At 40.4% G+C, this 15,553-nt stretch overlaps 1 protein-coding gene across 1 annotated transcript; it reads right to left on the bottom strand.

The window, feature by feature from the left end:
• Positions 1-257: 257 nt before the first annotated feature.
• LOC149285449 (POC1 centriolar protein homolog A-like) lies at positions 258-15,019 on the bottom strand. The gene is made up of 11 exons (XM_089495374.1): positions 15,005-15,019; positions 12,873-12,957; positions 12,588-12,759; positions 11,492-11,671; positions 9,327-9,434; positions 8,929-9,044; positions 6,798-6,931; positions 4,288-4,356; positions 1,752-1,904; positions 1,398-1,586; positions 258-371 (listed from the first exon to the last, which is right to left on the bottom strand). The coding sequence occupies exons 1-11, from the start codon at positions 15,017-15,019 to the stop codon at positions 258-260; spliced, it is 1,335 nt and encodes a 444-aa protein (XP_089351500.1).
• Between the last annotated feature and the right edge of the window lie 534 nt (positions 15,020-15,553).

Here is a 15,553-nt window from a genome sequence, read left to right as displayed (position 1 = left end):
TCTCCAGGTTACTTTCCTCTCCAGGCAGGGGCAATGTTGTTTAGTCACCTAATTTATCTCCAACGCAAGCCAGTGTGGCACTAGCCTACCCCTATGTGCCCTGCCTAAACAGCTGATTAACCCTGTCCCTAGTGAAGCCATTTCAAGATGAAATTATATCGTAGACTAAAAAAAAAAAATACAAATTTTTAGACAAACATTCAAATTTTATTAAAATACAAAATTTATAAATATACAGTAATTTTTCCACAATTCAACTACGGCTTCTTTGAATCCCTGTGGCTCTGGGAAAAAGCAACCTGCTGCTTCTCAATGCATTCCTTTACTTTGTCTTCTGTTAGGGAAAGTCGCTGTTCCAAAACGGCTACAGTCTGTGGGGAAGGAAGAAGAAAAAAAAAACCTCAAATGAGTACTTCTCAAAAGCAACACCATGAATTATCCTCTATTATTTGTACATAAGGTACACTTTAACAAATGGTTACTTGGAAAGGCCACCAGAATATTCCACACAGGCAGAAACCAAGACTGTAATATCCACATTTTACAGACTACAACCAATTTTTACAGCAATATGAGTGATATTTATTAAACTGATAGCATAAATAAGCTTACATTAGTAAAATCAGCAGTGATCACAGAGCCAGGTATACAAGAAAACTGCCACCATAGGAGAGCAGCCGTCCCATAAAAAAGTTCCGTACCTAAGGAGCCAGATGCTGAGAAACGTATAAAAATCCTAAAAATTTAATTAAAGCTGCTTTTCCACACTAACAGGAATCTCTACACTTATCAGCTCCATATCACACCGATTGGTATAGTGATTCCCACAAGATTAATGACACTATGGAGATTGGACATTATAAAATTGCAAGACAGTTTTTTTTTTTGTTAAAAAACATACTTTAAGCAATCTGTATCTCCTTGTCCCATTTGGAATTTAAATTATTATATTATACCATTATATGGGCCCATTGGTTCCCGGGACAGACACACAGCTACGCTCTGTTCCAAGCAATAGTTCCCTGTATTGATGCAATTGACACTTTTACTCAAGCTTGTTATAGGAGCAAATATTTTCATAGTACTTGTGAATTACACTTGGCAAATCCCACGTGGCCGGGCAACTAAAAACAAATGAAGGCTACCTGACAAATGTTTTCGATTCTGTCTTTAGGACTTTATGCTGGTATACAACCTAAATGTGTGACGTCAACAGGGACGTTCCAAATCTTTCCATTGTGGAACTTAAAACACAATTATTGTTTATAAAGACTTCCCAATGTCCACAAAAAAAAGGAAAAAACCCTGTTGCATATTACCTTTTATGCAGGTTTCACTTATGAGAGGGTCCTTGTATTATATTTTTAGATCATTCCCCATAATTTGTTTAACTTTACCTGGGTTAGGATATCTAGTTGTCCAACAATATGTTCCAGGGTGTTTGTAATGTTGTGGAGATTACCCGCATCTCCTGAGTTTTTCTGGTACTCGGGGGCATAGGACTTTAATGTAGTAGCACCTTGTAATGTAGTAGGACCTCTTTCTTCAACGATGGAATGAGTGTCTAGAGACCTTAGGTCAGCAGACTGTTGGGAAAACATGGTCAATGTTAAAGCAGTTCAAAATGAGCCAAAAGTTAGACCTAAAAATAACTTCCTTATTCAACTACATAAATATTTTTACGTGGTTTTATTAAAAGCAAAGTCAAATCTGCCCAATAAAATAAGGGAAAAACCACCATAACACCTGACCTCACATATGTCTTCATTTGTGATTGATTGCCGAGCTTCTTTCAGCTGACCCACTGGTTTGCTATCTGATCCGCTAACAAATATATTGTGTTGCTTGTGGCTGAGTAAGTCTGTATAGCTGGTTGAATCAAAATTGGTTTTCCAAACCATTACCTGTAAATGAAAAAGAACATTTGTTAAGATGGAGAAGGGCAACCGAGTTTTATTTATTAATAAACAAAATGGGTAATTAGGTAAAATATTGACCTTAGCTATAAAAAATATAATAATATTTTTTCTCTTGTGATTGTTTTTAAATAAAAAATATAAGTGGGGAGAGAGAGAAAATATTGAAATTTTATGTATTTAATATAAGCAGCGATGATCTGTTCTGTTCCCCATCTTTTTTGTTGCTGTCCCTTTAAGCTCCCCATGTCATTACGGAATGCCATGTTTATTTAGGGTTTATAAGCCATGTGCCACAAAGTAACCTGGGTGTTCCATGTTGACACAGAATCTCTGAGGCCCAGATTGTGACGACAGCCAGGAATGTTGGCCGTCCTTAATTAATTATAAACGTGCTATTCAATTATTTAAAATTAGATTGCGACAAAAGACCGTGCAGCCCTCAATCACTAGGTTAGAATGAAACTTTAGTAATCTCCGTTGTATCTCACGCCCGAGGCAACATATAGCTTTTACAATCTCCGCACAGCACTCGTATGGAAACGGCATATTATATATAATCTGCGCTGGCTAAAGAGCGTGCTCCGAAATATATTACATATTGCACAGTGGATTCGGAGAAAAGCAATTTGAGACGTTAAGGGCAATTAACTACAAGGACACCGTTTGTCAGGTTCATAAACAGACTGCATCAGGTTACCCGAACACACAAAATGTCCCACGATTATCTTATTTGTAGAAAACGAGACAAAACACTGATAAAACGGCTAATAGATTCCAACTAATTTATTTCTGAGAATCATTGGGCCCCGTTTTTAAAAATAAAATAGGCAGAAAATAATTTAAAGGTGTAAATATAAAAAAAATATTGTTAACGACCCATAAATCACACAAAAATACAGTACACTTCAGGATGTGGCACACAGTGGGTTAAACCGCCAGTTTCCGTGGTGAAGAACCACGAACCAACTTGAAAATTAGCAAACCAGTCCAGTATTTCCGACATGTATGTTAATGGAAAACAACATTATTCCTTCTATTAACCCATTCACCCCAAAAGAGTAAGGGATATTATATTAAAACCATCTAAAGCTACCAATTCTAATTACATACCCCACATACATATTTTTATGTTCTAGATGGCCACATACATCTCTTACATTGTACACTGTAGGGTACTATTTTGAATACTTTTGGCTTTAGGGATTTGGGGGTATTAAATGGGGGGAGATTATACTTTTTAAATGTAGTGCTAGGGTAGAATTAGTGCTTTTTTCTGTAAAGTTACTAGTGCAATATGCATAGGGACTACAATGCCACCGTTTATTTTTTTTGTTTAATATATATATATATATATATATATTATTTTTTTTTACTTTTTCCCTTGTGGAAAGAGGGAAAAACACTTCTCTCTCTGTTCCATCTATCTTCCCTGTATTGATCACACTGTGATCAGCAAGCAGGGCTCCACAGACTTGCATTGTGTGCGATCAGCCAGCAGGGGGCGCAACCGGTGATCCCTGCAGGGCATTGACAGACCCTGCTGGGTCTCGACTGTCCTTCAGTGACCTTTCGGCAGGTGTCAGGCATTCTATTTGTGACAGCGTACTCTTGCTTGTGCCGAGCACCGTTAAACACAATTGGCCGGCCTGCTCTGCTGACAGGGGGAGTCTGATCTCCTGATCTGCTGTGCATTGGCAGGGAGATGTCCCTGCAACAAAATCAGTACATCCTAATGGGCCTTCTTAGCAAGGGTTGCCTGGATGTACTGGTACGCCCATAAGGGGTTCATTTGGATTTATAATGTGTGATGTTTATGTATTCCATCTATTTACTAAAATATTTTAAGAATTAACTGCCCCTCAACATTAAACCACAAAAGTGGCATATTTTGGGCTAGGCCGACTATGGTTGACAGCCTCTATAGTTCATTCCCGGCCTGGGTAGCTGGAGCCAGAGTTCCCAGGTATGCACATAGGCCTAGGGCAGCCCCTAAGGTAAATGTGCCGCTGCACCGCAGCACTTGTAGTCCACTAGAGATTTCAGATATTAGTGAGAAGCCCTGGAGAACCATAAACTTTCCCCCACCGCAGTGACCATCAGGAGATAAGAAGATACTAGACGGGGTGTGGGAGCGTCTCATGCGGTTACTTAACATCGTGAACAACAGCTTGTAAACCGAGAGCTGCTATTACGTTTGAGACAATGCCACATCATGGAAAATTACTCATTAGATACCTAGAAAGAAACACACACACACACACATATATATATATATATTAAATGAGTATATATTAAATGAGTTTATTTTGCTGAGTGTAACCATTTACTGTGTCTTTAAACACAAGTTACCAGCAAAGTAACAACTTACTTGTTCGTCCGACCCACCAGAGGCAAAAAAGTCTCCTTCTCTTGAAAACTTGACACAACTAACTGCACCCTGTAAGCAATGAAAAAAATATTTATTTTTTTTCACACGCAAAAACAAAAGATTAACATATTACACAACAAAAATTATTTTTTAAATAGAACAGCAGCAGCACGGGCAGAGCTACTAGTAATCAATGGAATATTTTACGCAAATTAAACCTACTGCCCAAACTACCTCATTAGTGAAGAATGAAGAACATATTAAAGAGTTTAGTGCTTATATATATATATATATATATCATTTTTTTTTAATTTTTTTTTTTTACTTGCAAGAAGAAAACTGTTAATACGGCAAAATAAAAACAGGAGCAGCAAAAAAAGTGCATAATATAAACAAAAGGGAGAGTTGGCAAAAGAGTTATGGTTTGAACATCTGAAAATGTATTTTCTGAGCCTTGCAGATATAGCTATATATTACACAGGGCCAGCCAAGCTCACAGGGGTTGGAGCTTCATAATGGATAGTGAAGTCAAGGAGCTGAAAACCTTCGTCACCGTCTTGATAACTTTCTTTAGTGAATAGACCGCTTTACCCCACGCGAACATTCTCGCCCCACGGAGTGTCTACTTCAAGCAACAAATCAGTGGCAAGACTCGTGTGACCAAAGAGGACGACGTCAGCTGGAATTTCTACCTCAGGTAAGTGTGTGTGTTTTTTGGGGGTTTTTTTTTTTTTAAATTATGCACATTGGTGAGGGTGGGCGAGGAAAGGGGACAAAACTTCAGGACAGATTAGAGTGATACAAAACGAAGGCGCACAAAGGAAGGTCGTAAAGGAAAGTTAAGGATAAAAAATAAACAAGCCTTTTTATAAATTCTTCTACGACTTTTACAGTATGTAGCAAAGGGGTTAATGAGTTGCGGTGTCCTTACTACATGTGAATAGGCACGTACGAGCAGCCCTGCATACTGACGTTATGTATGGAAACTATACACGCAGGCAGCTCTGTATAGCGGTTAAAAATATCTGTGGATGTACAAATATTGAAATCTGGACTTATAAGGACACATTGGCGTGAGAAAAACGTTAAGAAAGGAGAACAAAAACAAACTGGCGGGTGTCAAATATTGGTTATTTCAACCCGTTAGCTTTACACAATGGTAATGTATGCACTAATACACACACATCATATATATATATATATATATATATATATATATATATATATATATCAAATAACAGATGGAATAAGTATCTTGTGATAATACCTATTTTATTGGACTAACAGAAAGCTTGTCATTCCAAAATTCTGTTAGTCCAATAAAAAAGGTATTATCACAAGATACTTATTCCATCTGTTATTTGATATTGACACCACTGGACTAATACGGCTACAACCTCTACTCTCTCTCTAATATATATATATATATATATATATATATATATTATTTATACCTCATTCCTATTTAGTTGTGTGAAAATATATACCGTATGTACATATACAGTAACAAGAAAAGCTTCCTAATTTGTTTTGTCTGTATTTTCATGAAATGATCCCAAAGTCGTGTCTACAGATTGACACGCGTGTAACGTGACTGTGACCACAGTAGAAATCTTGGGAAGCTATACAGAACTATTTGCAAAGTTATGGGAAAACTGTTATTACTGGAGTACAAACAAGAATTAGAGCCTCGTAAAAGGAAGAGGAATGAAAGGGGAAAAACCCTAGATGTCTAAAGCAACAATTTTTTAGACATCCGTTTCTCCTTGAAGCCCCATCTATTCGGCCCCGCACCTTCTGAACCAATGGCACATTAGTATGTGCAGGGGGCCAACATGCCATTGTCACAAACAGAGCTCAATCCTGGACCTTACAGCAATGGATTGGAAGCCCCCACCCCCAATAGTTTATTGCCAGTGAAACGTTCTCCATGACCTACTAAGGCAGGGGGCATCCAACCTGTCGCCATCCAACCTGCTGCAGGACAACATCTCCCATACTCCTCAGCCAGCCCCTGAGCTGAAAGAGCATTATGGGAGATGGGAAGGTTTGTTTTTCGGGCAACCATTATGGCTTACCCTTGGGGTTGTCAGCCATCCCAAAATGGTTTGATCTAGAAGGACCTGTGGTCCCTAAACCCATTGAAAACAATGCATTTTGTCATTAAGGGGTTAAGGGTCTCCGAAAATTGGTCACTTTAGTACGCAGACAACGGTTTCCATTCTTTATAGCCTTTCAATTGTCTTTACACTACAAAAAGATTTGTTGGCTTGAAGTGAGAATAGGATTCCATTTAAAGGGGCAGTCATGCCCACATTCTCCACGGATCTGTAAAGTGAAACCCAAGCAGCCTGTTCACTTATCTGTCAGCCGACTGCAGCGTACAAAGGCAGAGGTAAAAGATAAAAAGTAGGACAGCTCTTTAGGACTTTTTCTTCTGCAACGTTATACAGTATGAAAATAATCACTATATATACATATAATAATGTGAGGCAAAGCACCCCCCTCACCTGATGGCCGTGAAGTGTATATAGTAATCGACCCTCCAGTAAATCAAGAATCTTAAGGGTTGAGTCATTTGAAGAGGTGATGAGGTAGTTTCCAGATGGATGAAAGGATAAGGAGTTTACCACTCCGCTGTGCACTGCGAATACAACAACAAAAGTCAAACGGAACATTCAACACCGAGCACTCTTTCTGTCTGCGCATTACACATGGTGACCCGCTGGACAAAGACCTCCATAGCGTTACCAGCCCATTGAGTGACGGCGCATCGGATGTCCATTTGCCCAGAAGGCCCATCTCTGCCCAGTTTTGCAGCAGATGGGGCAGCTGTTTGAAGCCAGAGTACACAGTTGGTGAAAGGGTTAAATGTTTTAGCCCAGGGGTGTCCAACCTGCGGCCCTCCAGCTGCTGCAGGACTACATCTCCCATCCTTCTCAGCCAGCCCCTGAGCTCAAAGAGCATTATGGGAGATGTACTCCTGCACCAGCTAGAGGGCTGCAGGTTGGACACCCCTGTTTTAGCCAGTAATTCATTGAACAAACATCTTAGCTCAGGGAATGGGATTATAGGGTTTATTCACTAAGGCACGAGAGCACATAGTTTATGAACGGCCAGCCCCAGTTATCTTTTCTTGCAACGTCACTGGGTTAGCCCTGTAAAATGCATAGTTAAATCAGTAGGATTTCCAAAGAGTAGACCCGCCAATTGACCTACACATTCTCGCAAGATAAGCTTGCCTGGGTTGGCACTCCACAATGTGACTGGTGGATGAGTGGTTTAAGAGATAAGAATATGTTATTTGGGCTAAAATATTCTGGTTCAAATAGTTTTGAGGGGTGGTAGATAAGTGGAAACATCTCCCAGCAGAAGTAGCAGAGGTTAATACAGTTCTAAGGCAAACAAAGGACAATAAGAACATTAACTAAAAGTTATCCTTTAATTAAACAATTAGAATGAATCAATTCCCCAAAAAAGCATTAAACTAGCACCACTCACTAGTGAAGGGTTGGAGGAACTGTAAAGGTAAAGAGAAATAAACTCAGGATAAAGCATAGGGTAGGATGAGCATGATATAGTATGGTTTGCATTCAACCCCATTGAAGTCCTGCCTAAAAAGCGATAATTATATGTGTGGTTACACTGCTATGAAGTATTGCGGATAGCGTAACCAGTTATCGCAATCACCAGTGAGGCATCAGTTCCTAAACGGAGTGAGCCGCCCTATTCTTTAATAAGTACAAAGCAGAAAAACCTGACGCGTTTCGCTAGCAAGATGCTTCCCCTGAGAAAGTTGGCGTCTTGCCAGCGAAACGCGTGTCGGATTTTTCTTATTTTCTTTTGTTTAGTTTAGAATTGTTTGGGATTTAATTCCAGCCCCATATTAATGAGGCATTGGCTGTCAGTATTTCAGTGTTTCTTAGAGGCTAATATAGTGAAGGAACTGAACCGAAGACTTTGGAGTAGAGGACTGCATTGCGAGGAGGGTCCCGCGGGTCCCGCCATGAAAGTTGCGGGCGCGGGCAGTCAGGCACTGTACCTGCGGGTCCCGGTAATCCCGCAAGGCTGCCTTCTCACTGCTCCCTTACAGCGTCTCCTCTCTTGCTCCACCCAGGAACAAAACGGAGTCACGTGATGTGACGTCACTTCCCGTGACTCCGCCTTGTTCCTGGGCGGAGCAAGAGAAGAGATGCTGTGAGGGAACAACTCGAGGGCAGCCTTGCGGGACTGCGTGGGAAATCTGCAGTTCAGGTAAGGAGGTGGGCGGGAGCCGGCGGGATTGGCCACAAATGTGGCGGGAGCGGAACACCCACATTGCGGGAGCGGGCGGGATTAAAAAAGCAGTCCCACGCAGGGCTCTACTTTGGAGTCTTTACATTAGGAGAAATGGCAGACTGGATGGGCCAAATGGTTCTTATCTGCCGACAAACATTATGGTGAGCTGGAATTCAATGTATCCCAATGGACTTCAAGCTCTGTATAGTATTACCAGGTCTCTAGTAAAGGATATGAATGAGGCATTGATGCGGTTCAGAACAAGCAATGTACACGGAACATAATAATTAGTGCCTTTGTGAACAAACATAATGAAGGCCAAACAGAAGTGGAGTCAGGCAGTTCATTTTATACGCATCATACCTTGGTAATGCTGGATTAATTTATTCATCCGAATATCCCACACCTTCACGGTGTTGTCTGTTGCCGCAGCAGCTATGCAGGTACCACTCGGATGAAAATCAACATAATTCACAAACCTGCAATTCAAAAGGTAGGGTGAAATGCCTGGCCGCTTTATAATCCGGTAGGGGGATGCCTGCGGATGCCCATAAACATTATGATTCACTGCAATATTTACTTTTTAAAACAACAACAAAAAAAATAGTGTTTTGAAAATAGGTTACATATTTATAAAATACATTAAAAAATCATAATAGCAATAATCTGATATGAATGAAAACATTTTTTTTGCAGTGATTCCAATTTTCTCCCAGGCTGCTCCCTGTGCAAATGAAAAATAATTAAACATAATTCCGTACCCTCCATGTTCGCAGAAAGAATGTATGCATTCCCTGCTGGTTTTGTCCCACAGTTTTATGGTCTTGTCATCACTTGCGGACACGATGAGTCTTCCATCTGGAGAAAACCTAACAGGGAGAACAAAAATCATGGAATTATATAGGCGTTGGTGTGATTTCACATATATTGATATGATTTAGCCTTTTTATGTACAGTGGCAAAGGCTATAGAGAATTAAGTACTTAATACCTATTTAAATCCATTGTAAAACCTACAATATACCTACCATAGAACATAATATAGCTAACACACAAAAATGCTGTTCTCTCCCCAAAATTCTGTATCAGTAACAAATGACAATACAATAAAAATAAAAAATGAACCAATCATGAAAAGGAGTGGAGTCTATTCCAAGTTGTAGGTAAAATACAGCGAGTTAAAAAAAAATAATAATAATAAAAAATAAAAATCGGTAAGTAAGTATATGAAGAGGAGATTTTATGTATCCACACTGATGCATATAATAGCTGAGGTCCCTTTAAATCTTCATGGTGTCCCCCTTTTAAATGCGTGGGGGGAATGCTGCAGAATCCCCCCATATCTGTTAGCCCCGTTCCCTACACCCCAGCTACTTTGCTGTGGAGGAGGTGTACTTGGCCGAACACATCTCCTTACACATGATATACTTATCGCCAGTCGATTATAACGAGACCCCTGTGCACATGCTTGGTAAACATTCCCCTTGATTTCAGTAGGACCACTTTCCTGCCACCGACTGGCAACCACGGAGGATATAGGGAGCTGCAGCTTCTCCCTAAGCTAAGCATTTTTCTATTTATTTTTGTAGGTCAATAGAAGGCATATGAAAATACTTACAAAGTCATTGTTTGGGGGGGGGCTCCCTGGGACCCTGTTTAAAATCTTAAACGCTATTGAACCAGTTTGATTTTTTTCTATTATTATTGTGACCCAGCTTTTTATGCTATAGTTATAAGGGTTTGATGGAATCCATGCATCTTTACCCATAACGCCAACAGCTGTGTGGAAACATGTCGGCTCACGAGCCACATGTGTGGTAGGATATAATTACAGCCCAGGAGTATTTGGCTATAATTATTTGGGAAGGGGTGGAACTGAATGTTTCAGTAATTGCTACTTACTGCAACGTTCAAGAGCTAGATGTTTTCTTTTACAATTTATGTAAATATCTGAAGTTACTTTATCTGGTTTTCCTGGAAATTGGTTAGTATACAAAAAAAATGTCAGATATGAGAAGGGCAGACTGGCATGCTGGCAGCTGCAAATGCTGATCAAAGAGGGAGATGTACACATCTTACACCAATCTGATGTTCATAGTCACTTCAATGACCTTGGCAAGGTTAGCTGGGTCAAGACAAATACACTGAATCAGAAAGCCATTGGTTCTAAGGCACAGTTCTTCACCAACATCCCTTGGCCAGACAAACCTTCAAAGGTTGTCCATACAGCCATCCTAGCTAAAAACACCTAGGGGCTGTTTGACCACGTCAGTTTAGGACCCACTTACAACCCACACTACGCTCCACAAGATAATGGGTTAAAATTCAAGGAAAAACTAGAATCACTGCTAAATCCAGAAAGGTAGTTACGTTGCGTCAGTATTGGTTCTCCGGAGCGGAGCCAACTCAAACTCCATTGTAACTATGAGCTTTTAGCCACTTTAACTTGCAGAAATAGTGTGCTTCTAGACATACAATGTTCAATAATTTATGTGGGGATGGTGCACATGTGTGACCTCAGAATACGTGGGATTTGTTCAAAAGAAAACCCAATAACCAGAAACTGCACCTCTGTTAGCAAAATGCACAAATCAGACAATAAGCTCTGTTGTAAAGGCATGGAGGGATCATCGAAATCCTCCTTTGTTCATTTGCCTTCTTCCCCAGGCTCTCGGCCCCTTGACTTGTAGTAGAAACATTTAGTAGAAGACATCTCTATTCTCTCTGCTAGCCATGCCCCAGTGATGGTTGCACCAAAGGGGCTAACAAGGACCCTACCTTACAAGACTTCATTTTAAAAATACTTAGAAAGTACTTTCATTTGCATTCTTTAATTGTGGGGCTACGTGGGGCACTGTAGCTTCCCTTTCATTCCAGATAAGTCTAGCCACGATACATGGAACATGGTTATAGCCTCTCATACGTACTTGGCACAGCGCACCCAGTTTATATGCTGGTTCAGAGAGAACAGAAACTTTTGTCTGTGGACAGTCCACACTTTCACCGTTTTGTCATCAGAAGCAGTAACCAAGGATTGGCCATCGCTGGAGAAACTAACACTTCGGACGGTTCCTGTGTGGGCTTTGAACACCGTGGATTCTCCTTTTCTAGAAAAAAAAAAAAAAAAAGATACAACTGCTGTTAAACTCAGGACCAGAAAATGATCCGACTATCTTCTGCCTGTTTATACAATCAACTGTGATAAGGTTCTTATGCATAAGAAAGATAACCATTAGTCTACTTTTCAAGGAATTTAGGGCACGTCAAAGTGACTAATCAATAACCAAAGCAAGAAAGTAACTGATGTCTACAAACTCTTTAAGGTCTGTTGTTTGGCTACACGTTGGGGCATCTGGGGCCCTCAAGATGTTCTCTAACCATTCCCCAACTGGGAAGGTGCTCCACTTAAAGTGTCATTTTTTTGTGATGATAATGATAAAAAAAAATATTTTCATCTGTAAAAATTTCTCTGTTCTAGGTGGAGTCATGCATCAGAGAAAAAGTTTACCAATTGGGCGTACTGATGTTTCCATAGAATGGACACATGACTACATTTCCTAGAGCCACATCTTAGAGAAAGAAGACATGTGAATTCAATTTTAGGGCGAAACAATTGGTTAGCGATTATACCGCTGCCAACTTATCATGTGTCGGCCCATGTCTGTTTATCTCTGTTAAAAATGAGATTTGCTTAAACGGTTTCCTTTCATAAGAGATTTTACTCAGTTGAGTTCAGCAAAACTAGCAATCATGTAGCACTTAGGCTGTTCAACTACCTTTCCAATGATCCTCAGCCTGTATGAGCCCAACCAATTACTGGCTGAGGATAGTGACAGTTGTAGTTTAGCATCAGCTGCAGTGAAGACTTAAAGAAGAGCTGTTATAATATCAATATCAAGGTTGTTTTACTCTAATATTAAAGATAAAATAAGAAGGGAACGTGTGTTAGTGTCCTTTAAAACAGAAGAAGGAAGAATAGGTTATTTTGGTAAAGTAGAGGAATTAAACACGTATTATACTTACACACTAGGAACCCACAAACGGACCGTTTTATCTCGGGATGCAGAGGCTACGAGGTGCCCTGAAGGTGAGAACTCCACGGACAGGATGGCATCTTTATGGCCAACGAAGCGATACGCTCGCATCTGAGGTTTCATGTTCCAGATCATCAAACAGGAATCCATAGAACCACTTGCTATAAAAAGAGGAGAAATAATAGAACTAAAACACAGGACAATCTCACATTTTAATGAATTCCAGATCGTCCTGGTAGAACATGTGCTGTGTCGTGAAAGCCTCTAAACTTACCAAGTTGCTTCATGTTTGGATTAAAATCCACACTGGTGACTGTATCTCTGTGGCCCTTAAAATGCCTTTCCAGGGAAGGATCATCCTAAAAGATATGTGGAAAAAAATTTAAATAACAAAAATACGTTTTTAAGTAAATAGTGCAAAATTTGGAACTTTTCTATCTAGCTGTACATTAGAGTGCTAATAAAAACTGAAGCACATATCACTTTTTGTATGCTTGGAATACACAATCACGCTTCTGGTGACTCTAGAACAAGAACAATGTGAGTTTTTACAGTATTACTTCATAAAACTTTAGCACTCCCGCACAATGGATGGCTAAGATTAGCCGACCATTTATTATCCGCCGGCGTAACTATATACAGGATATTTCGGATGGATGCCAGTTTGAAATCCTTACTGCTCCATGGCGCCCTCCTGTGACACTATAGATACTGCAAGTTAAACAGTGACACTACAGACGTATATTTCCTATATGGGCTCTTAAACTTTGAATAACGTCATTGTAGGTGACGTTTCTGATGTGGTCCACCACGTGTGAAGTCAGGATGATAAATAATGCAGTGCAGGGGATATCATAAATGTTTCTGCCTGAATCGGTTCTTCTAGAACCTATATGTAGATGTTCCAGTTGGTGTAGAAATAATCATTAATGGATACAACTGTATTAACCCAGTTGAAGTTATCATTTATTGAGCCAATGTGGCTGTAGGATCAGACCTCGTATAGAATCTGGCGGTGTAAAGGAAGCCATTGTACCCCTTGGTGTAGTGGGAGATCAGTTCTATGGCGGCACAACCTACGGTAATGAGTTATTTTTCCGCATATAGACCAGGAATACTAACTGAGGAACACATCTCACGACATCAACCCCTAAAATTTGGTCACCGGTGCTTGTGGTCCGATGTATAAAGTTGGTGAATTTTCCCAACACATCTGGGGTCGATTCAATAAACAGTGATCTGGGGTGCGATGTGAGATTTGTTTCTAGAGCTTGGAATTATTATGGGCAGATTTGGCATATTGTAAAGTGATATTTTTCTTTGTGCAACAGATCACGGTCTAGATGAGTCAATAAAGATGTAAAGTTACATGGGCTTCTGAAGAAGAGACCTCAGGGGTCCCAAAAGCTTGTGACTCCACATCTGTTTCTATGTTGGCCCAATAAGAGCTCTCACCTTTCACTAAAGACTGACTTCTCCTGGACCAATCTGTCCACTATAAAGACGATGTACCAAATCTCTCCAATCAGACGGTGTTTACAAAATACTACACGCCTGTAAACAATTCTCTAAATGTTTACGTCTCCCAACAAACATTGTTTATATTTACCGGATAAATAAATCACACTCGCTTATTTTGTTATTCCTCCGGACCCCTCCCTCCCCTGAGTATTTTATGAACAGATTGCGACCAATTATTTAACGGAATCACACAAAGGCGACCTATTATATTACACACTAGCCCGCGAGCGTTGAAAATTTCTAAGCCATTTTATGTCTCATCATCAGCTTAAAAACATATCAGCGCAGGCACATATGATATGTGCTGTTTATTAAATAATGGGATCCATTTTGTGATCCTTCTATTCTCCCCATTTGCACAATTTCCGTTATTTTCAGACATTGGCGGCCATTCCAAAATGTTCAAAATACTGATATATTGAAGACCTGCATAGTTACCATTATAACCCATCCTTCTCGATAACCAGCAGCTCATTGCCCGCTGATAAATGCAACTCCCAAGAGCCTCAGCCAGTAAATACCAATGGTTGGCTGAGAAACGTGGGAGTTGTAGGTCACTAACAGTTGGGTAACCTGCGTGCCTACTAATAAATGCTTTAGAGACTACAGGAAGCAGTCCAGCAGCAGCCAACGAACTACACTCCCATCACTTGTAGCCAGATGCAGCGGTATTTCATTTAATCCACTTTGTGAGCATAACTAAAGCTATAGTTGCTAACAACTGGACAGCTGCACAGTGGCCTCCACCTATGGCGTGCAAGAAATAGCAAAACAGGAAACACAGGGTTAACTGCACATTAATATTAAAAAAAGTTACAAAGTAATAAAATAATTACAATACAGTAAAAATAATAATAATACAGAATTAAATGATGAGTGACTTACCGGCTGCCCCATCATGGTGGAAGATAGATCAATAGGCGAGTGAATGTGCGATCAGCTGCTGGCCGGTGTCCCCTCCGTAGCCTGGCTGACCACTTCCCTTAGTTACCAGCCCGCAGCCCTATCCGAATCTGCCGCCGTTGGTCTGTTAACCCTTTCGTAGGCACAACGTACGGGTGAAACTATCGCTAGAAGCGATTAACGCTGCGCCCCGTCCAGGAAGGGGTTAATGACGTCAACGCGCTTCTCTCGGCGCTCGAAGTAACTGCTAGAAAAGGCCGTAGGCGGTGTCTGGACTGTGGGCGGGGATATGTAGGGAAGCAGGCATGCACTGAAGGGGCGTGTTCTTGGTTGCTAAGAAGGGAGGTGGGTTGTCATGTTGGGACGTCGCGATTAAAGGGACAGTGTTCTGCGTAGTGTAGTGTGGGGTGTTTAGTTAACCCTCCATGACCCAATGAGTAAACAGTGTATTTCATTAGACCACCCTAATTTACACTATAGGGAAGCCCTCTAAGGTTATGTCCCTCTTTTATTTTAGCCCTAAAAGACACA

Source organism: Sceloporus occidentalis, unplaced genomic scaffold, assembly GCF_023333645.1.
Source record: "Sceloporus occidentalis isolate IW3139 unplaced genomic scaffold, rSceOcc1.0.p SCAF_79, whole genome shotgun sequence".
Classification (NCBI taxonomy): domain Eukaryota; kingdom Metazoa; phylum Chordata; class Lepidosauria; order Squamata; family Phrynosomatidae; genus Sceloporus; species Sceloporus occidentalis.
The sequence above is the reverse complement of the archived record's forward strand: the minus strand, read 5'-3'. Positions and strand labels throughout refer to the sequence as shown.

Bases quoted from the DNA above. Each gene is read 5' to 3' on its own strand.
- LOC149285449 (XM_089495374.1), bottom strand. The intron at 9,435-11,491 runs GTACGTATGAGA...TCTCCCTGTTAG, and splicing joins AACTGGGTGCGCTGTGCCAA to GTTTTCTCCAGATGGAAGAC. The intron at 372-1,397 runs GTAAAGTTAAAC...CCTTCCCCACAG, and splicing joins AACTAGATATCCTAACCCAG to ACTGTAGCCGTTTTGGAACA.